The sequence below is a fragment of the Lontra canadensis genome, unplaced genomic scaffold (genome assembly GCF_010015895.1).
Source record: "Lontra canadensis isolate GAN:19392208 unplaced genomic scaffold, GSC_riverotter_1.0 scaffold30, whole genome shotgun sequence".
Classification (NCBI taxonomy): Eukaryota; Metazoa; Chordata; class Mammalia; order Carnivora; family Mustelidae; genus Lontra; species Lontra canadensis.
This window is the reverse complement of record NW_022631024.1, coordinates 19,051,578-19,072,957: the sequence shown is the minus strand read 5'-3', so window position 1 is coordinate 19,072,957 and position 21,380 is coordinate 19,051,578. Positions and strand designations below refer to the sequence as shown.

Sequence of the window (21,380 nt, the reverse complement as noted above, 5' to 3'; positions counted from 1 at the left end):
GCTGTGGGAGCTCCGTGACTTCCCACCTGGCCAGCCGCCATCCGTGCGGGCACCATGGCCTCCTCGGGAGGGGTTCCACAGAGGCCAGGCCCCCAGGGACTCCCAGAGCGGTGGCTTCCTGCCAGCCTTTGCCCTGTCCCGCCTCTCGAGGCCCCTCGCTCTCCGACCTCCAGGCCCCTCATGGCTGCCAGCACCGCCCACGCTCCGTGTCCTTGATTCTAAGCCGCTCCGGCTTCTCACAGACCCTCTGGAGGTCCGCGCTCGCCTAGCCATGTCTGTGGAGACTTCCTCCCGTCTCTGTGCGGATGGCGGGCCTCTCGCCTGCTTCCTGCCCTGCTCCTCCTCCTCCCTCCACCCCTGCCGCTCTCGCCTCGGAAAGAGCAGCTGCACACAGAAGGAGCCGTGGACGCCCCCTCGGCGCAGGCTGGGCCCAGCGAGCCAGGGGCTGGTTCCTGTGAGGGCGGGTCGGGCAAGCTGGGGTCCCGGACAGAGACCGCATCCCTCGGGGCCCCGCAACCCGCACCTCACACAACACCCGCTTTCCACCACCGACCTGGGGAGCCCGCCTCCCACCTCTGTCCCATTTCAGACTCGATACCGAGCTTGGGAGGCAGAGGGACGCCCCAGGGGAAACCAGCTGCTCCTTTGGGTTTTCCTGCTGCCTTATTCTAGCTCTCTGGGACCGTCCTGGTAGACGGGACGCAGATGCAGGTCCCATCCTGAAGAAACAGGCCTCTGCTCTGGTCGGGGCCGCTCTGGCCGCAGCCCAGGAACACGCGTGCAGAGCCGCTTTCCCCGGGAGGGCGGGGTCCAGCCCTTCTGTGTCCCTGCTGCTCTCTGGCCTGTCCCCGTGCATGCGTGCTTCCCCCAGTCAGTCGAGCGTCCTCCCAGGAGCCTGATGGCCCGGATTGCTGGTTGGTATTTGGTTTTCCTCCTCAGGGTCTGACCGTGAAGTGTGCGGTCACTGCGGGCAGAACTGGTGCTGGGTGGCAGCACGGTGCCCTCCCGGCCCTGGCAGGGAGGGACAGGGCTGCTGGCCGGGCCCCTGCCTCCACGCTGGCTAGTTCTGCGTATGTGTGTATGAGCGAGCGGACAGCATGGGCCTTGATTCGCCCTCGTGTGTCCGGCGTGGCCTCCACTGATGCCCAGAAACAGCAGGGTGCCCTCTGCCTCCCATGGGGAGGCCGGCAGAGCGTGGAGGCGGGGAGGGGGCCGAGCCTCACCCGGGGGAGGGCAGGCACCCGTGTGTCCTGGCCGTGTCTGGCTGTTCCGGAAGCTGGGGTCTGCAAGGATGCAGACAGCGAGACTTACCTCTGGGGACACCCTGAACCCTCCCTCCGCCCCTGGAGCTCAGGACCTGTTTGTGGGGAGCTGGTGACGCCAGAGAAAGCCCTTGAGAATGGGACCATCATTTCTTAATGCCCTGCTCTGGGCTTGCTGTCAGGGAGTCCTGTCCCCAGAGTGCCCCCCACTGCAGGGACACCGCTGAGTCCCTGCACCCAGGCCAGGAAGACCTGCTCTGCTTTTCTCTGGGTTCTGTGCCCCGGAGAGGCGGGAGCGGCCTTTCCCGCGTGGCATCTTGGGGCTCCCCCTCCTTGCAGGAGGGCACTCGGTTACCCTACCCTCCAGCTTGTGGCCAAATGGCTCAGGCCCCTCTTGCTGCCGGGATGTCCCAGCACCCCATGCGTGCCCCTGGCCAGCCCGAGTTACCCCCGAGGCCCCCTGCCCTCTCTGTCTGCACTGCCCACGGCTCCCTGGCCAGGGCACTTACCAAATGTTCTTCATCTATTACCATAATCTCAAGAGATCCTTCCTTTAGCCGGCCTCTGGGCATGGCGACAGGAACTCAAGGCCGAGTCTCTGCCCCGAAGGTGCTCACGGTCTGGGGAGGGCTGCAGACCAGGAGGGCCTTATAGCCCAGGAGGGAAAACACAGTGAGCCAGACCGGGGTGGGGAAGGGCACGTGCCCCAGGCAGGTTTCCTGGGGAAGGTGCATGACATGAGCCCTGGACGAGTAGGGTCCAGCCAGGCCAGGAGGGCAGGTGGGTTGTGTAGGTCTCAGAAAGAAATGCAGTGCGTTTCCTCCGTTTTGGGGAGCCCCCGAGAGCGAGCCAGTGTGTTCTGGCCTCGGGGACTGGGTATGTGGCGCATTCCCAGGGCGGTGCCCTCCGCACGGCTCATGTTCCGGAGGAGACAGCACGTGGACGGAGATCGTGAAGGCTGGGCTGCGAGGAAGGTCCCGTGCCCTCGCTGCTGAGCGCCGCCCCTCCTGTCCCCCCAGCTCTCCTACGTGGACGCCGAGGGCAACCCCGTGGGCGTGGTGCAGATGACCTTCCTGCGGCTGCTCAGCGCCTCGGCCAACCAGAACATCACCTACAACTGCTACCAGTCAGTGGCCTGGCAGGACGCCACCACGGGCAGCTACGACAAGGCCATGCGCTTCCTGGGCTCCAACGACGAGGAGATGTCCTATGACAACAGCCCCTACATTCGCGCCCTGGTGGACGGCTGTGCTGTGAGTGTCGCACACGGCGGCGGGGGTGGGGGCTGCCGCGGGGCCTCTGCCTTCATCCCTCAGGCGAGGGTGCGGGCCTGGGAACGCAGAGCCCGGACGGGAAGGCGGGGAGCCGGGTCCGTGGCCCCGGCCGGCTATGACGTGGGACCTGTGTCCGTCTGGCCTGGATTGGAGAGTCTGTCCTCAGGGCCTTCCCGGGAGCAGCCAGGACACGCACTGTGCTGGGCACAGGTGTCTGCGGGTTCGGGGCTGGCAACTGCCCCAAGCTAGCTTGGCCGTGCTGGGCTGTGCCCGGGCCCCGTGCGCCCGCCAGGAAGGGCCGTTCTGCTCGCCGGCCTGACTGGAGGCTTGCTTAGCCCGCACGGCCCGTCGGTGCCGGGGCTGCGTTCATGCCTCGGGCCCCGGGATGCTTGCCCTCCTGTGCACCCCACCTGTAGCCTCCCAGAGCGAGGCCAGGGTCCCCACCAAGGGCCAGCTCCTCGGCTCTGTGCCTCCGGGGAGGGGGTGCTCTGCCGTCAACCCGGGGGGTCGGAGCTGCGTCCTTGTGTCCTGGGAGGTGTTTAGGGCACAGCCATGAACCAGGCTGAAACCCTCAGGCATGTCCCTCGTGTGGCCTTTGAGAGGCTGGAGGTGGTGGTTGCCGTGTGTGTGTCTGTGAGTCTTTCTGTCTCACCTCAATGTCCGTCCTCCGGTTCTGGACTCAGAGGTTCTGTCCGTGGTAGCCAGGCCAGCTCCCGCAGGGACAGGACTAGCGTGGGCTCCAGCCCCACTCTGTGTCCAGGGCCGGCCCCTCGCAGGGCCTCCCTCCAGGCTGGCACACGGGGCCTGTCCCTAGAAGGTGCCGTGCTCTCCCCGTGTGGCCCGGAGGCTCTCCCAGACACTCAGCACCCGCTCCAGACCGCGTCCTTCCCACACATTTCCGGGTGGACCGCATCATCTGAGATGTCTGCTCGTTGGCCGGTGCTCCCACCCTTAGTCTCCCACCTCACTTTTTGAACAGAGCAGCTAGAGTGTCTCTCAGAGCTGGTCCCATTGTGTCCCAGGCCAGGCAGAGGCGTCCCCGAGCCCTGAGCGGCCACCCTGGGCTTGCGGGAAGCCGGTGCTCCTGCCTCGGGGTTAGTGCTCCCTGCTGCTCCCGGACCCGCGTGCATGCGAGGTGACGGTTTTCCCTAATGTCTGCTAAGGCTGTCTGGTGCTGTCCGGCCAGGCCGGAGTGTCATGGACGGCTCTGTGGGGCTTCTGGGTCCCGCAGAAACAGGAGCGCACAAAGCTGCCCAGTAGTGGCCAAGAGCAGAACCCAGGCTCACCACTTGCGTCCTGCCCTGGCTGGGGCCCTTGGACTGGGCAGCCCCCTCCAGCCCTGGGAAGCACTGTTCCTGCTCCCTACCCCAGGGCCACCTCGGGGATGATGGGGGAGGCTGTCCAGAGCGCAGGGTTCCCTGTGGCACCCTGCCCCTCCTCCCTGCTCCCCTGCATCCTGGGGTTTGTGGGGTCAGTCCTTGGGTCTGACTGTGGAATGAGCAGGACTCATCCCTGTTGAAGCAGAGGAGTCGACCCCCCGGCAAGGGGCCAGACACACTGGGGGAGGGGCCTCCACCCCTGGCACATGCTCGTGCTTCTGACACAGGCCCCAAGCTGTGTTGAGCAGGTCGTGAGGCAGCAAGTAGAATTGTCCCTGTGTCTCTGCCTCCAGAGGAGAGGCAGGACCCCGGGGCCTCGAGCCCTGCTCGGAGCATCCTGGCTCCTGAGGCAGGAGGGAGACACTCTGGTGAGGCCAGTACCCAGCTCCTGGTGAAGCGAGCAGGCGGGTTCTCCAGAAGAAGGGAGCCTCCTTGCGAGGGGTGCTGGGAAGTGCCTCTCGGGATTCGGGAACCCCCAGCAGGGAAAGGGCCGGCTGCCCTGGCTCCGTGCTCCAGCTCACACACATCCGGCGCCCCAAGGAGCTCCCCGGGAGGAGCCTGGCGCCCCCATCCCTTTTTCTCCTGATGCCCCCTCTCCTGCTCATCGCAAAAGCAAATCCTGGAGCCCCCAGGGTTCCCAGCAATGCTGCCCAGCTCAGAGCCTCCTCTGGTCTCTGCCATGGGCCAGCCCAAGGTCCAGTTCCCGTCTTCCTTAACCCCAGAGCCAAAGGCTTTCCTTCTCTGGCCCTATCTCCTGGTGGCCTGGGTGTGCTGGCAGGACGCTAGCCTCCACGCACCAAGTGCCTCTAGGGTCACTGCAGGTTCTGGGGAAGAGCTGCAGGTTGGGTCTCCTCTTCAATTGCAGAAGCAAAATCTGAGGTCGGGAGAGGTCCAGTGAGCTGCCCAAGGCCCTTAGGATATGGCAGAATGCAGTCTCCCAATGCCTGCCCCCTTCCCACCATCGTCCATTTTAGGCATAGCTGGTCCTTGAATGCCTCCCTTGATCAGGAGCTCACTACCACCTGGCGCAGTCCTGGCCATGGCTCCAAAGTTTCAGTGTCAGGAAGATCTTCTGGGAATTGAGCTAAAACCCTCTTGCCCATCATGTCTACCTCTCATTCCTGCTTCTGTGCCTTGAGTCGGGCAGAGGAGACGCAACTCCAGACCAGAGTTCCTCGGCCTTTGGGGCCAGATGCGTCTCTGGGGTGTGCGGAGTTGGGCTGGGGGCTTTGTCTGCACCGGAGGGTGTTGAACAGCGTCTATGGCCTAGACCCCCCAGAGGTCAGTCTCCCAGCTAGCTGTGACAACCCCAAATGCCTCCAGACAGAGCTGCACAGCCCCTGCCTGGGGGAGCTGCCATCCTTCCAAAAGGACAAAGATTTGAGGGCAGCCCCAATGGCCCCACCTTGTTCAGCGCTGGAAGGACCCAGCTCCTTCTTCTCCACCGTGGGGTCCAAAGAAGCCAGTGCTGCTGGCCAGGAGCCCAAGCCCGAGCCCCAGCATGGCTGCGATCCAGGCCACAATCCTGCCCCAGAAAGCAGCGGTGCACCTGCTCTCCGAGAGAGTGCTGCTGGGCAGGGGAGGGTGCCTGGCTCTGTGGCGGTCATGTCTGAGCTCCACCATGATCCTCTGAGCCTCCCTGGAGGCCATGGCGAGGTTGAGCTAAGGGTGACTCGAGACACTCATGGAGGTAAAACAGACCGTCTGAGCAAGGGGCTCACCACAGCACATCTCTGCCGTCCCTGGCCCTCTGTGCCTGTTTACCCGGTACTCCTGTAGACCGGGGAGCGGGTCAGGTTCCCTCCTCTTCTCACACTTGCGAGTGTGGAGCCTCTTACTTCTGGGTGACATTGCCAAGGGCAGGGCCGGCAACCTGCCGTTACTGTCTTAGAACTCTTCGTCTTGAACAGGGAGCGGGGGCTCGGGTGTGTTCCGGCGGAACTATGCTCTCTGTAGCTGGTCCCGGCAGGGTTGCCATGGGGTGTCCCCGCTGGTAGGGGCGGGCGTGGGTCTGGGACTGCGGGGAGGGCTGAATGGGATGTTGGGTGGGGAGGGGTGCTGCCCGCCCCGGTCAGGCACGTCTCCCTCCCTCCACCTGCCCGGACAGATGGAGCAAACCCGCTTTCTCAGCGGCTGGCCATGGGCGCATGTGCATGGGAGCCCAGGAGCGTGGGCGGGGCAGGCTCAGCCCCGCGAGGTGGCCCCACCCCCCTTACTGACATGGGCCGCTCTTCTGCTTCCTAGACGAAGAAAGGGTATCAGAAGACTGTTCTGGAGATCGACACGCCCAAGGTAGAGCAGATACCCATCGTGGACATCATGTTCAATGACTTCGGTGAAGCGTCACAGAAATTTGGATTTGAAGTGGGGCCGGCTTGCTTCCTGGGCTAGGAGCCACGAGCCCGGCCCCCAAGAGCAACCTCATGACCTCAGCGCGCCGTCTGCGGGCGTCCTGGACAGTGAAGGCCCCTCGTCCCTCCCCTGACCTCGTCTGCGCCCGGCTCCGCACCGAGCCCGACCCCAAACCCACAGAGAGCAAAGGGAAAGAGCCGAGTCCCCCACCCGGAGCTGAATCACATGACCTAGACAGCCCACAGCCACCGGGCCCCACCGCAGCATCAGCCCCGTTCTGTCCCCAGCGCACGCCACAGGGACGACGAGGCCACACTTGTCGCCGCCGCGCCGGCTGATCTGTCTGCATAGAGAGGCCGCCGGGCCGGGGTGTAGGGCTGCGGGATTTGGAGATCACTTTTTTTTTTTTTTTTTTAAATTCAACTTGAAGATGTGTATTTCCCCTGACCTTCAAAAAATACTCAGAGGCAAGCCTCGCAAAGGTCACCCCCTTCCAGCCAGAGCCTCTGTTCTCAGCTACACGATCCATTCATGGGCCAAATGTCATTCTGCACGTGCCTTTCCGATGGATTAAAGGTGCTTTCGTCTTTGTGAGTTTTAAGTAAATATTTGTATTGTATTGTCGTACGTGTTCAGTGTCCCCGACTTTCAATCACGCATGTCAGCCCGGCTTCCGTCCCACTGGGAGGGTGGGGAGGGGGTGAGCGTCCAGTTCCCGTGAGGAAGGGGCAGCCCCGTCCCCACCTGCCAGGAACGTGCAATAAGGTGGAGGTCCGCCCAGGGTGGCAGGAGGCCGCGCTGCTGTTGGAACAGTGGGTGCCCGGACCCCTTTTCAGATGATTTTTTGATGAGCTCTGGATGTTTTATTTTTAATGGAGAGAAAAAAAAACCCAAAAAGAACCTGATGCTTTGCCTTTCCTACATGCACTTAGATTAAATCGCGGGCATAAATTAATTTTAATTGCTTCCTTTCCCCGTTTTTCTCCCCGCGGAGCCTGATGGGAGAGTGTCCCCCAGAGTGGGGAAACCACATTCTGTAGATGATAATTAAATGAAAATTGGTGCTCACTTTTACCCTTTTCCTTTGTGGTGCTATCTCTTTTGAGATCTCCTTGAAAGGGGACCCTGGGGTCACCTGGCCGTGCCTCCTCCTCCCGCCTCTCTTGGTCCCGGTCTCTGCTTGCGTGGGGCATGGGTCCCTGCTGAGGACGGAAGGGTGGGCGCTTGCCACCGTCCTTCCCGCTGGCCCACGTGCTTCTGCGCCCTGAGACCGCGGCGAGGCCCGTGGCTCGCATTACGTTGTGCTTCTGTGATTGGAGAAAACACACCCGTTGTCGAAGATGCTGCCGGCGCTGTCCGCGGTGGCCGACGAGGTCGTCGTCTTCGGTTCGCAGAACGTTTGGTGCTAATTTCTGTTTGTGCTCAGAACTGAGCTGAAGCTGCGTGTGCAGACGGGGAGATGTGCAATGAACTCGGGGGGTCTCCCTGGGGCTGCCGGCGGGGGCTGCTACCCCACGTGAGCGATCGGGATTTCCACCCGCAAGCATCCTGGGGACCAGCGTCAGCCAGCCTGGAGCTCGGGGCTGGGGGGCTGCTTCGTGAGCGAGGGCCGGGCGGCCACCTTCTGCGGACGGAGGGCCCGAGGGACCGGCCAGGAAGGGCTGCCCCTCACTGTGAAAAGCAACGCCCTTTCCTTCCGTGCCGGGGGGAGCGGGCAGGGCCCCCGGGCCCTGCTCGCCCCTTTGGGAGACGCTGTGACCCGCGGTTCTGGTGCTGTCCTCTGCCCCCCGGGCCGCCCTTCCCGCTGTGGAGACCACAGCAGAGCCCCCCCGCCCAGGGCGTCACGAACACTCACTAGTATTTCCCGCATCCCCGCAGACGTGGAGTCTTGCTGTCACCAAAGAGAAGTCTGGCTCCGAGGTTCTCCCGAGCCCAGGAGGCTGACATGTGCCAATGACTCTCACATTTGTCTCTTCCAAAGCGAAGCCATATCCGAGGACGGCCACGCGGTGCCCCGTGGGCCTTGTCTAGGTCATGTGATTCCCCCCAAGTCCCCCCTTGCGCTGTCCTCATCCTTGTGGCCCCTTCAAAGTTGTTGTCATTCTACGGAAGTCAGACATGTCCCCTTCTCCCAAGGCCACCTTGCCATGGTATATTGCAATAAAGGACTTCTTACGTTTGCAGACGCTCTCCGGTGTGGTTCTTTTTCCGCTTCCTCTCCGAGGGAAGGGGGAAAACCGACCAACAGAAAACCCACAGCGAAGGGTCTAGGCCTTCGGGCCCTTAAAAACACGATGTCAGGTGACACCTGCCCATTGCTTGAGAAGCCCATAGGCATGTTCCCGAGTCCTGTCTGTGATGCCCAGGAAGGGGCCTTTCACAGTCGTTTAACCCTGTGTGACGCAGACGTCCTTGAAGGGGTCGCTCAGTGAGTGAGCTCACCGTTTCCACCGTGAACAGATGCGATGGGCGGTCTTCCCGGTGTGCCGGGGCCTTCCCCCTGCGTGGAACCACTCTCTGTGTGGAGCTGGTGGCCGCAGAGGGAGGGCGGTGCCGCCAAGACGGTGCATCCCCCGCGAGCAGGACGGAGGACGGAGCCGTTCCTGGGGGGCTGGCAGGATGTGGCTGGGCACCAGCTCAGGGATCCAGGCCTTGGCCGTGCAGACTTCCCCCTCATCGGGGGCCCTGGTGCACGTCCCCGACCTCCCCACTGCACTGTGTGGCTGCACCTCTGGATTCCCCCTGAGCTCGTGGGGCTCGTCCGGCCGCCGACCCCCAGAGCTGCTCCTGACCCCAGCTCCCCCAGGCCGTAGCTGGGGCTCCCTCTCACGTGCCGTCGGCCTTGACCTCCGGAGCAGATCTTCGCTGTGGGTTTTCACAGTGGACCCGGAGGGGGTCCTCGGCTCCCCCGTGAGGAATCTGCCGTGGAGTGAGGGACGTGTTCACTGCTTCAAGCCAAGTACCCGGGAGCGTCTGCTGCTGCGCCAGAGCCTGGACCGCGGGCCTCCGGGTGTGGTCCTGGCACCAGCAGCACCGGCAGCGTCCCCTCGGTCCACATGCAAGTCCACGGACCTCCGAGCCTCAGACACAAGGCCTCCTCAGTGACTTGCTGCCCGCTCGGGCTCCGGACCTGCCGGCCATCCTGAGCGCGATGGAAACGGGCCCGAGAGCCAAGAAGCTCATCTTGCAGAGCCGCGGGGCGGCTGGGGCGGCCCCGACCGCTCTTCACCCCTGCGGCGGCCCGCGGGCAGGTAATATCCGAGGGAAGCGGCCGGAGCCGGAAGGGCAGCGGCCAGGCCAGGCGCTCTTGACGGCATGGGAAGGTGGTTCAGGGCAGACACGAGTTCTGGAAGGAGCCGGCGAGGACCGAGGACCTCCAGGGCTGGAAGGACCTTTGTCAGACCAGTGTGGATGCTGAGAAGCACCAGGGGACACGCCAGGCTCGGCTCGGCCATCAGCGGCGTGAAAGACCAGCTCGGTGCGGACTGTGGGGGCCCTGGATGAAGGAGGCAGGACCACGCGAGGAGCGGCCCCCGTCGCTGTGGGACGGGCCCGAGGGCTGCGGTGGGGAATCAGGAGGGAGAGGGGCTGGCGGGCCGTGCCGGGAGCACCGTGGAGCTGGGGGACCCAGCAGCGGCTGCCAGCGGGATGCGGGGTACCGTTTGTGACAGCCGTCCCAGAGGCCACACCACCTTAGCCAGAAGGTGTCAGTGGCTGGGACTCCTGGAGCCCCGTGGGCCCCAGTGGCTGCCCCGAGTACCCAAGGCTGTGGCGACAGAGGCGGCTGCTTTGCTTTCAGTCCCAAAGGGGAGCAGACTGAGGCCGGGGGCCGGGCGGGGACTGAGAGCTGGTCTTGACTGAGGCTGCCCGGGGAGAGTCCTGCAGAGCCCCTGGTGTCTCTGGGCCTCCTCCATCCGTGAAACCGACCAGACGCCAGCGCCTGTTGCTTAGCTGGGTTAAGGGGAAGAGCCTGCATGTGGGGACACGGCCCTGAGCCCAGAGCCCAGGGATGCTTGCAAGGGGGTGTCCCCGGGACTGGATGCAGATGCTGCTCTCCTCCACCCACTGTCCATCCTGCCAATTCATCAGCAAGAGCTCGCCGGGTGCCGCAGCCACCACGTCCAGGCCGGGCCCCGTGGAGAAGGGAGTCGAGACGTGACCTCGACCTTCGCTTCGGTGTCGGGAGATATGAGAACTAGTGGCGATGACCGTGTCCCAGCCCGGCCTTGCTGCGGATAGGGGGTCAGGGTCCACAGCTCAGGGTCCAGCTGGGAGCCCTGTTTGTGCGTGGGCCCGCGGGGGTTGGGTGACAGCTGACCTTTCCTGTTAGTGCTCCCGGAGGGCTGCTTCTGCTCTTTCTGGGCCACGGGAAATGTCTGTCCCCAGGAAGGAGCCAGCAGGTCATTGTTCACAGTCTGGAGCTGGAAACCGTTCAAGTTTTCCCATTTTGAAAAGTGTCCTCCGTCCCCTTATCCCAGCACTGCTGCCTCGCGTTGGAGGGAGAAGGGGCACGGAGGAGGGAGGGAGGTGTGAGCACTGGCCTGGCAAGAGGCCCCTGTGGCTGCAGAGCTGAGCTCCCAGGCCCCGGGTGTCGGGACACAGGTCCCTCTGTACCTGCTGGGGCCCTCGGCCTCCAAGAGCTGTGCTGGGCCCAGCTGGCAGGGGGCAGCGCCTTCATTCGGACAATAGGTGGGTCACCTATGTGATGGGCGTGCACACACCTGCCAGCCAAGTCAGCCTGGCAGCTGGGGCCCGGGAGGGCTGGGAGCCCACGGACAGACACCCCGGGGAGAGCCCACATGTCTCTGGCAGTGCCTGCTCCCAGGGCCTTTCCTTCTCGGAAGGGACTTCTGCGGGAAGCAACTTCCCCCACCCCCGTCTTCCTTGCCCCAGCCTCCCCCTCTCGCCCCCAAGAGTTTCTACTACAAACCTTCCTTCATTCGTCTGGGGGATGTCCAGTTTAGTGACCGTCAGCCGCAGGTCGGGCTCTGGGGCAGCAGAGGCAGAGGCCCCTCTGCCCGGGACTCTCTCTCGGGTGGAAACAGACATACGCAGACAGAAGAGCGGGAAGCCTGTCTGGAGGGTAAGAGCCCAGGAAAAGTAACGTGCATAAGGGATCCAGGTGTCCCTTTTCTCTAAGCATAAACAGAACCATATAAAGTGAGAGAGAAAATGTGCGCCTGCGTGCAGGGTGCGTGCGTGCGTGTGCGTGTGTGTGCGTGTGTGCGTGTGGCGTGTGGGTGGCGTGTGGGTGGCGTGTGCGTGATGTGTGATGCGGCAGGACCCGCGTTCGGCTCGCTCACCCCTGGAGCCATGTTGGGACAGAGCCAGCATCTGCTGTCACCCAGGTGACAGGTGACCGTGCAGGGACATGCTGAGAATGGTCACAGTCTGGGTATTTCTAACATGGAGTCCACAGGGCTTGCTGAGAGAGGTAGGACCGTGCAGAACAGGGAGCCCAAGGGGGACACCAGCTTGGGGACCAGACCCCCGGGACTACGGGCAGGTGCGGGCACCATTTGTACGTGGAGACACAGGTGCGGCAGGTGAGTGGAGAAAGGACAGCTGTCTCCGTGACCCAGACTCAGATGCCACCAATGCCCAGTACTTGGAGCCTCCATCTGCCCATGTGGAAGATGGGACACACGACACACGACACAAGGGTCACTGCTGATATGCCTGTGTCCTTGAATGCCTGAGGGGTGAGATCGTGGGTTTCACAAATTGCCCATTGGGGAGGGGACAACTCATGCTCATGGGAGGAAGTGGCCCCAGGCAGCCACTGCTGAGTGTGGGGACAATGTGGTCCTCTGGTGATGGCCCCTGATGTCTGCACACCGGCGGTACCCCTAACCTGCCCGTGCGCTGATATCACCCGTGCCACTTCCCGAAGGCGCCGATTCTCTGTGGAGCCCGAGACCTTCTAAAGCAGATGCCCTAGGCATGGGAGGCTGGAACCCCACAGGCTCTGTGATTGGTAGGGGCTGGGGGCCCCGCAGATACAGCCATGTTCCTCCCGCCCACCCAGACTTCTGCAGGTGGAACCCCCTCTTCGGCCTGCCCCCCCACCTGCCCTCGGCCACCCTCCCCACCTCAGCACGCCCACGACACCCTGCACGGCACAAAGGGGCTGAGCCTGTACCTGCAACGGATCCACAGGCCAACCGCGGACTGGCAGGGCCCAAGACGTCACTCTGAACCGAGTCCGAGCTGCACAGAGTCATGTAGAGCTTCTATACTCGGGGGAGGTACAAACATGCAGGCAACAGATAACAGATCGGATGTGTGAAACGTGAGGCACCTGGAGGCTGCCAGAGCGTCAGGTACTTCTGACCGGGCCAACGCTGTCCGGAGCATTGAAAAGGAGTCGCCTCGCTGGGTCCGATAATCTCACGTGTGAGACTTTATCACGAGGTCGAGTTCAGCTGAAGAGGAAGCGGACTGAGTGGCCCCCAGAAGAGGCAACAGGAACCGCGGCTGCCAGGGGCCCTCTCCCTGCAGCCCACCTTCCGCACACGGGGAGATCCGCCCGCCTGCCTTTGCTGCCCCTCCAGCGGCCAGGCTGTGCTTTGTGCCCCGGGCAAGAAAATACCACTTCCCAGCAACTTCCCAGGAGTAAACACTTCAACAAAAGCCACGTTGCACAAAACATCCTGCCTTTTTTGTTTTTCCTTCCCGAACGGACAAGAGCTGTCATGTGGGCTTGGGAGAAGTCGTTGGGGTGTTCGTTGGGAACTGACATGGTCTCTGTTGCAAGGATCTAGCTTTCCCTTTGGGATTTTCTCAAATTCACTTTAAACTGAGGAAGTGCTACAAGAAGGACACCTGCATGGGGTATTAGAGGACTCGAGTTTCTGGAGAGACAGACAAGAAACCACTTCCAGGGTTTGTATTATTCATTACTACATCAAAATCACCCCAAAACGTAGAGCTTCCAAACAACACACCCGAATTAGGTCACATGCCTGTGCTCCCATGGATCCCCACTTTGGGGCCTCACACAACGCAGGCACGGTGCCAGCCCTGGCCAATGTCTCACCCGGAGACCCCACCAGGGAGAGACTTGTGGGACTTGCTCACGTCGTTGGCCAGAGTTGTTGCCTTGAGGGCCATCGCACTGAGGGCCTCAGGTATCAATGACAGTTGGCTGGAAGCCTCTTGTGCCATGCATGGGGTTTTCCAACATGCCAACACATCATCCACACCAGCAAGGATGGAAGTCCGCTAGTCAGATGGAGGCACAGTCTTTCGTAAGCTGGTCATGGAGGGGACATCCCATCAACTTTGCTGGATTCTTTTACTTGCAGGCAAGTCCTCTGTTCAGCCCACATTTAAGGAGAGGGATTACCCAGGGTGAGGATACCAGGAGGGAGGGGACCCCTGGGGGCAGCTTGGGGACTGCACGCTGTCGCATTCATGAGGCGTGTATGCAAATGCTGGGTGTGTTCCTCAGCAGCCTTGTGACCTTAGGCTCGTTTTTTAGCCCCTAAGGGGACAGGTCAGAAGTCGTCGCCAGCTGCCTGGTTTCCTCATCTGTAACATAGAGGAAGCTGGTGCTTCACCAGGCTGTTGGGTCAGATGAGATCATGCATGAGGAGCCTGTGTACTTGGGCCTCAGCACCAGTGTCCTGTAAGAGCTCTGCGTCCCCGGTGTCCATCCAACCACATCTGTGCTACTTGCCCGCTGGTCTCAGGACGCCGAGCATCACACCGCGAACATCAGTCACTGAGCAGCCTCTAAGGGTCAAACACCTCTCGGGGGTTCAGGCAAGAGCATCTGGCTCACAACGAGCTCACCGGACATCTGAGGAGGACTCAGGGCTGCACCCCAGAGCACCTCCGGGGGCGACCAAGTCAGTGCCAAAGCCTGTGGTTCCAAAGCCACAGGCTGAGCCATGGGGGATGGGTGTGTGCCCCTGGAGGAGGTGGAGGGACGGGAGAGCAGAATTATGACAGGTACAGAGGACGTCTTTGGAATTTCTTGTGCCGACCTCTGCAATATTTGTCTGTCTATGAAAGGACTGTTTGGGTTTGTGCTTAGAGGGGGCCCCTTGCCCTTGAAGGCTGGCTACTGGAGCCGATCCCTTGAGGTGGATATCCCAGAGGAGGTGAAAGGAACACGGGAGGGGTGGTTGACCATGGAGGAGCAGAGAGCTCGATTTCCCATGACTGCAGCCAGGGCAGCCTGGGGGGCACTCAGGGTGCCTGGCGTCATGGCGTCCGTTTGCCCTCGTGCAGCCCCAGCTTGGGCCACTGCAAATGCCACGGGTGCGTGCACGGAGGGGCTGCAAACCTGCCTTCGGGTCAACAGGGACATGGAAACAGGGCACCCAGGTGTCCACTGTGCGTCTCCGGGGCTCCACTACCTGGGAGGCATCAGTAGGCTACCACAGGGGTACACGCTCCAAGGAGGGGTCCCCGCAAGCACCCGTCATCGAGAGGCTTCATGGAGAAGAGGGTTTGGCCCAGGTCTGGACGACATATTGGGTGTGACTCTTGTGACCCTGCTTCCTCCACATCGGCTGGGGGAGAGCCCTCCTGCTGGGCTGTGTCTCCTCCTCCAGGGCCTTCCCAGGACCAGTTGGCTAGGTGGCTGCAGGCAAAATGCCCCCCAGCCCCAGTCATGGGACACCAGACACGATGCTGCCTTCCCCAAGTTCTGCGGGCTTCAGGTCTGCTCGGGAAAGGCACAAATCCCAGCACGTGCTCCTCAAGGCCAGCGGGATTCCTGAGCTCGTGGCTCTGACTCAGCTCCCTGGTGTCTTGCCCACAGGGCCCTTGAGATGGCCTGGCAGTCACTTAGGGGACACCTGACACACCATACAGACTGCAAATGAGCGTTGGTCCCCCTCACCCCACTGGGCACGTTCTCTAGAGGCAGAGGCTGGTGAAACTTTCAGTTAGAGACCAGCTTGGCCCAGACTTTGGTTCTGGCGACAATCAGTGGGGAGTAGAGTGGACTGTCCATCGGGCTCCAGATCTAGGCTCATGGATGGAGAAGAGAATGTCGATCTGGGGCTCCATGTCTGGGGCTCCAGGGGCCAGGTGAGGTAAGAGATTTGGAGTTAAGGAAGAGGGACTTGTAATGTGTGAGGAGACACCGTGACTTCTTCATACTCAGGCAAAGCCTGCGGACTCAGAGGCCAGGCCCTGAAAGTCGCTGGAAAGTGTTGGCCAACGGCTCTCACTCTTGAGCCTGTGTCAGAGTCACCTGAAGCCTCATCCCGTTTAGTGCGGGAGTGCATACCAGTATTCCCGCATTAGTCAGCTCCTCCCATGCTGGTCCCCACTTTGAGCCCCTCCTTTATCCCGACACCTGCCTGCTGGCTCTGTCTCGGATCCACTGAGCTCTCGTCCCCCTTCTGTAAGACTGCCCCCTGAGAAACTGCGTGTCTGACTCATGGCCTTCATTCTCTTCTCAAATGCCACCTCTGCCAAGCGGCCCTGTGGAACGAAGAGCTTCTACTTCTAGGGTCTGGACACCAGAAGATAGCTTACATTGTCCTAATGCTCCATCAATAGAAACAGAAAGTTCTAGAGTACTGGTGAAAACAAACTGTTTCAAGTCACTGCAGAGTGACAAAAAGCAGAAAATGGATGTAGGGTCAGCCCTAGAGAAGGGAGGCATGTGGGACACAGTTGCCATACCCCGACTTTCTCCTGAGGGCCCTCCCTGGTCCTCAAGATGCGGAGGGGTGTTGCTTAAGCAGAAGGAGGCTGTCTTAGCAGGCTGGGGACTTGGAGTCAGAGATCTAGGCTACAGAGCAGTGGAGGTGAGCTGGGAAATCCTGAAAACAAGAAGACACATGGGGAAGAACCTAAAGCTCATCACACCAGCCTCCCCTGCCCTTGGCTGGCTGCTGGGGGAGCCGCTGGCAGGCTGACACAGCTGAGTGGAGATGCCAGCGTTCCCCGCTGCCTGGAGGCTCCTTGAGTTCAAGGGCGGTCATTTCGATGGATCTGATAGACATGTCAGGCTTTCTGTTGAAACTCCAGGAGACCCAACCCTGGGATGTGTATCCCAGGACTGAAGTCATCCCTTAGGATCAGGGACAGAATAGGGCCACCCTAGTAAGCCCGGGCCCAGAGCTACCAGCACAAAGCTCAGCTCTCTTCCGAGAGCGAGCCCCGAGCCCTGAGTCTCTGCAGCACTGTGTCCACAATGTCTTGCGTAGAATCAAAGTTTACTAGACACGCAAAAGAAGGAAAATGTGACCCATGATCGAGAGGGCAAAAGTCGACGGAAACAAATGAATGGTTTCTCAGATGTTGGAACTTACAGACACAGGCTGTAAAATACGTAGATTAATGTCGTATAATATCTGAGAAAAGATGGGTGCCATGGCTGAGGAAGTGAGGGATTTCAAAAGAGACAAGGAAACTTTAAGAAATGAACCAATAGTAAATATTAGAAATAAAAACTTGTAATCTCTGAAATAAAAAAAGAATTCATTGAACGGACAACACAACTCCGAAAATACCCAAACGGAAGCATGGGAGACAAGGTTTTTGTAAAAAGTGAATAAAACCTTCATCGCCAGGAAGGTACCAACCTGAGGCGAGAGCCGTTTCGTTGTTGCCGGAAGTGGCGGGGAGGGGGACGGGGCGGAAGAATGTATGAGGAAATGCGAGCCCCAGATGGCTACATTCAAGCAATAACATGAGTCTCCAAATGGAAAACTCCGTAGAGCCCAAGCTGGGGAAAAAGAAGGAAAATCCCCCCCGCCCCGGACGGCTGGAAACTGCAGGGGATGAGGGACGGGAGAGGCAGGCAGCAGGGATGGGGTGGGGGCCAGACCAGCCTGGTGCTGGGGGACCGGGCTGGGGGCTTCTCCTGGCGAAGGAGGGCCGAGGGCAGAGGGCAGCGGAAGCATGTCCGGAGGTGCTGAGAGGCAGAAATCCTTCACTTAGACTCTAACGAAGCTGGGATTATAAGTGATGCTGAACTAAGGATACTTCCGGAGCACCGGAAGCAGAGGAGACGTGTTGCCCACAGACCCACGTCCCCCAAAGCGAGGAAGCAGTTCTTCAGGATTCCAAGTGGAAATGCAGATCCCGAAGAAGACGAGAGCAGCAGAGAAGGTAAATGTGCGTTAAACACTCCCCCGCCTTTTAAAGGGGCTGTTGAACGACAATTGAATTTTTAAGATGCAAATAAGAAAAATGCATTTCAGGGGCTCATAGCACCGAGCAGCAAACCCATAACAGCTGTAAGGAAAGGACTGTGGGACGTTCGCATGTGAATTGTGACCTGGCGTGCTGGTCACCGAGGGGGACAGTGATGATGGAGAGGCTTTAAGCCAGTCCTCGCCCGGCCACCCACTGTCACACAAAGAGGCAGAGCCCAGGCGTCAAGGCAGAGGGAGCGTGAAGTGCAGAAACCAGGTCGACCCAGCGAAGACGGGGCAGGGGAGAGAAACGACGGGGGTGTGGACAAGAGCGAGCTGGTGCTCGTCACCCGAGCACGTCCGGTGTTGCCCTGGATGTTAGCTGGGCGGGCGGGTCGCCTGGGAAACCAGGATCCCGGGATGCGCCGCTTACGAGAAATGCATCTCCTGGGATGCAAGTCCATGAATGAGGGCAAAAGCATCACGAGGCAAACCTTGAAAATGCACTCCCTGGGTAGGGTCAGCCCTTTGTCCGGGGTGCTCAGCAACACCTCCTCCCCTACCCCCACCGCCGGCACATAAGCCTCTGGAGGGGAGGCCAGACGGGCCAATTCCTGTTGTGGGGGGCTGCCCATGAGGGGCCAGTGGCTAGCAGATAGGGCCCTGGGCACAGACTTCCAAGCCTCTTTCCACGGGACGGAGACCTGGCTGAGCCGGATTGCGGGGGCGGGAGACTGGACAGAGGGAGCAGGACAGAGGGAGGCAGGGGGCAGGGGTGCGAGCATCCCACGGACTCCGGGAGCCAGGTTCTAATCCTGGTGCTCGGGCAACAAGCTGTGTGACCCCCGGACTGGCTCCTTCCTGCTCTGGGCCTTGGTTCCCGCATCGATGACCAGAGACGCCCTTCGAGGTGCAGCAGAGCACATGGGCCTGACCCTTGCCTGTGGACTCGTGTCCCCTCTGTGCTGTCTCCCGGGGGTCCTGCGTGGCTTCTTGCCCAGAGACCACCGCTCCTCCCGCTACGGTCTTTACCACATGTGAATCCAAGTGTGATCTGTTCCCAGTGTTAGAGTCGTAACTTCCAGAGTCCAGGGATCCGAGCTCCTCCGGGTGTAAGAGGCACGTTTTCGGGCTCTCTCAGAGGCCCCTTGAGTAATCTTTGTTCCATTTGCTCATTTAGGGGATTTCGGCCCAAAGCATCATCAGTGCGTCGGTGAAGTGAACGTCTCCCAGTCCTCGCTTCAGCCTTTGCTTGTCTGCCCTTAACGGAAGCCGCGGGCATCCGCTGACCTTGACAGAACTCATCAGGCAACCAGGCAGACAGGCGGACGTGAGGAACCCGGGGCTCCACAGCCGAAACACAGCACCCTTTCCGCACGAGGTCAGCGGCCGGTCTGCGACCCCGGCTCCCATGTTCACCTGGACTGTCCAGTCGTTCCTCTCACAGGCCAGATCCTCGTCCCTGTTGCCAACGCTCAGAACACCGGACCGTCGAGACTTTATGCTCCAGTATCTGGACCGTTGCGTTTCCCTCGACCTGTCCTCATGCTGTGGGAGGGCCGTCCCCGATGGTGGAGCCGGGCAACGAGGGCAGGACGCCGTGGCTTCCAGCTGGGGCTCTGGGGGCCTTGCTGTCCGCATCTGTCCCGCCCCAAACTTTGAGGGCAGACCCTCGAGAGAGGTCCGGTTCCGCGGGTGCCCAGGAGCACGCCTCTCCCCGCTGCTGGGGTGTGGCCTCTCCCCACTGTGGACCAGCCCAGGCTGAGGGTAATGCGACGCGCTCTCCCAAGATAGGCCCCGTGGGCCTGTGGCTTATTTGCAGATTGTGGGCACTTGATAAAAAGGACATGTGGGGAGAGGCTTGTCCTGACCCGTCTCATCCTCCTGAAGACAGCCCCCCGCAAAGGGGCCGGGATGCCACCCCTGCGGGCGTGTGGTCAGCCGGCCACGAGGCCAGGAGTGACCCCACATGCAGACAGCCGGTCACAGACTGCCAGACCTTTGAGGGTTCCTCTGAAGCTGGGTCACCTCTCCTGAAGCAGGTCCTCTGCCCAAGGAGCCACCCCCTCCTGCCCCAGGACGATGGCACCGGGGCCAGATTCCAAGCCACCAGGGCAGCGGGGACACCCAGGTCCCCTCCTGTCTCCCCTCTGGACCCGCAAGAGGCTGCAGGGCCCTCCCAGCCGCAGGGAGTTCTTAGGACCACGTGGCTCGCGGGCACAGAGATGACCTCCAAGGGATGTCTGACCTTCACAGGTTGTGGTTTCACTTGGGGTCACGGTTCTAAGGTCACGCCTGGACAGGGGCTACTGGTGGGTGGGGTGGGGACGCAGGCCGACTGCTGACTCCCCCACTGGGATGAGCCTGCCTGGGGCCGGTGTCACACGGCCCAGGGCAACTATGTGTGACCTTCCCCCCGCCCCCGGCCCCCGCCCGCTCCCTCCAGCCTGCAGCTCCCCCAGCGTGGCCCACAGCCTGTCCTCCATCCATGTCACTGGCCTGACCTCCCACACCCCTTCCCAGGGCAGTTGGTCGGAGGCCAACTTGGCACCCGGGCCAGGGGCTCTCCAGCGGCGTCCGCTCTGCCCTTCCCTCCCTCCCCTTGGACCCACCGGAGACTTGACCCCGCTGCCCGCCAGCGAATGGCTCTCCGAAGCCTGGCATCCTGGGGAGGCCCCGACGCTCATCCCACAAAGCTGGGCGATGAGGGACGGCGTCCGAGATGCACACAGGCGGGCTGGCCCTGTGCCACACACTCCTGGGGGCCTTCTCCTGGGGGGAGTGTCCCTGCCGAGGGGAAGTGAGACCGTCACACAGGACGTTCATCAAGTAGGGTGTGGGGCTGGGTCGCCTCCGGCCTCGGGAGGAAGTGGCCACCGTGAGAAATAAAGCCAGAGGTTAAGGCGGCGGCCGCGGCCTCACAGAGCCCAGGAGCTCCCGCAGCCGCACAGAGCAGAGCCATGGAGCGGAGCCGAGCTGCCCTCACGGCCCTCGTCGCGCTCTTGGGCACCGGGGCCTGGGCCGCCGCCGACACCTGTCCGGGTGAGTCAGACGCCAGGGGAGCCGCACGGACCAGGACCAGGTCGACCGCGAGCGGCCTCCACTCGCATGCCAGGCCCCAGCTCGGCCTGCCACCAGCATCCCTTCATTATTCCTTGTGATCGCACGTTTGAAGCGTCCCTTGCCAGAAAAGGAGGCGGGTGGGCAAAGGAGGAGACGCAGCCCCACCCGGAGGTGGTCGGCGCCACTGGTCCGAGCCGTCGGCAGGGCACCCTGCACGGGATCCTTCTCCTCTGGGTCTCGGGGTCCACGAGCTGGGGGGGCGTCAGCAGGGTTCAGGAGCCAGAGACGATCCTCTGGTCCCACTGCTTGTGGTGTGTGAAGGCAGAGAGCGGGACGCCCCCGGGTCAGACTGTGCTGTTGGCACCGGCGCTGGGAGACCTCAAGCCAATGCTCTGTGGCTCTCAGGTTCTGGGGACAGGGGAGTCGCACCACGTCTCTGAGGGGCAAGACAGGGCAGGCTTTCCCTGGCCAGCGGCTCTCAAAGCCGTTCCAGCTGCGCTGGGCTGTGGGAGGTTCTGGACCGGCTGGGACGGTGCAGGTGCACGACCAAATGTCCACGGGCCACTCTGCTCCTCGATAGTGGGGTCGGGCAGGACGGGGACACAACTTACACTGAGTATCCCAAGAGAGGTCTGATGCGTGAGGCCGGAAACATGCATGGGACCCTTAAGGGATATCAGGGGACAGTTAATTTTTTTCCGCAAACATGTCTTGTTTCCTAATGTGCCTAAAATGGCCAAGTATTCTTTTTTAATGAGAAAAAAATTAAGCAAAAATAAACATGAAGACTACATTGACCTGAGCAGTGAGGTGAGGACCCAAGACACCCCAGGTGGTGGCAGCTGCCATGTCCTCCTCAGGAGCCTGTGGTGTCCGTGCCCCCCCATGGCACCCGCAGGCCTCGGGGAGGCCTCTCTGACCTTTTCATCCACACGATTCAAC

The 21,380-nt window shown here is 61.5% G+C and overlaps 1 protein-coding gene and 1 pseudogene across 2 annotated transcripts in view; both read left to right on the top strand.

Annotated features, from left to right (window-relative positions):
* COL5A1 (collagen type V alpha 1 chain) overlaps positions 1–6,620 on the top strand; it is a 140,055-nt gene extending 133,435 nt beyond the window's left edge. For both annotated transcript variants that reach the window (XM_032866237.1, XM_032866235.1), the window contains exons 65-66: positions 2,282–2,515; positions 6,160–6,620. In XM_032866237.1, the coding sequence (XP_032722128.1) occupies positions 2,282–2,515; positions 6,160–6,306 (381 nt within the window). In that variant the 3' untranslated portion in view covers positions 6,307–6,620. The remainder of the gene's footprint in view (positions 1–2,281; positions 2,516–6,159) is intronic.
* A 13,715-nt stretch (positions 6,621–20,335) lies between these two features.
* The window catches only part of LOC116872443, an 11,445-nt pseudogene continuing 10,400 nt past the window's right edge, over positions 20,336–21,380 (top strand).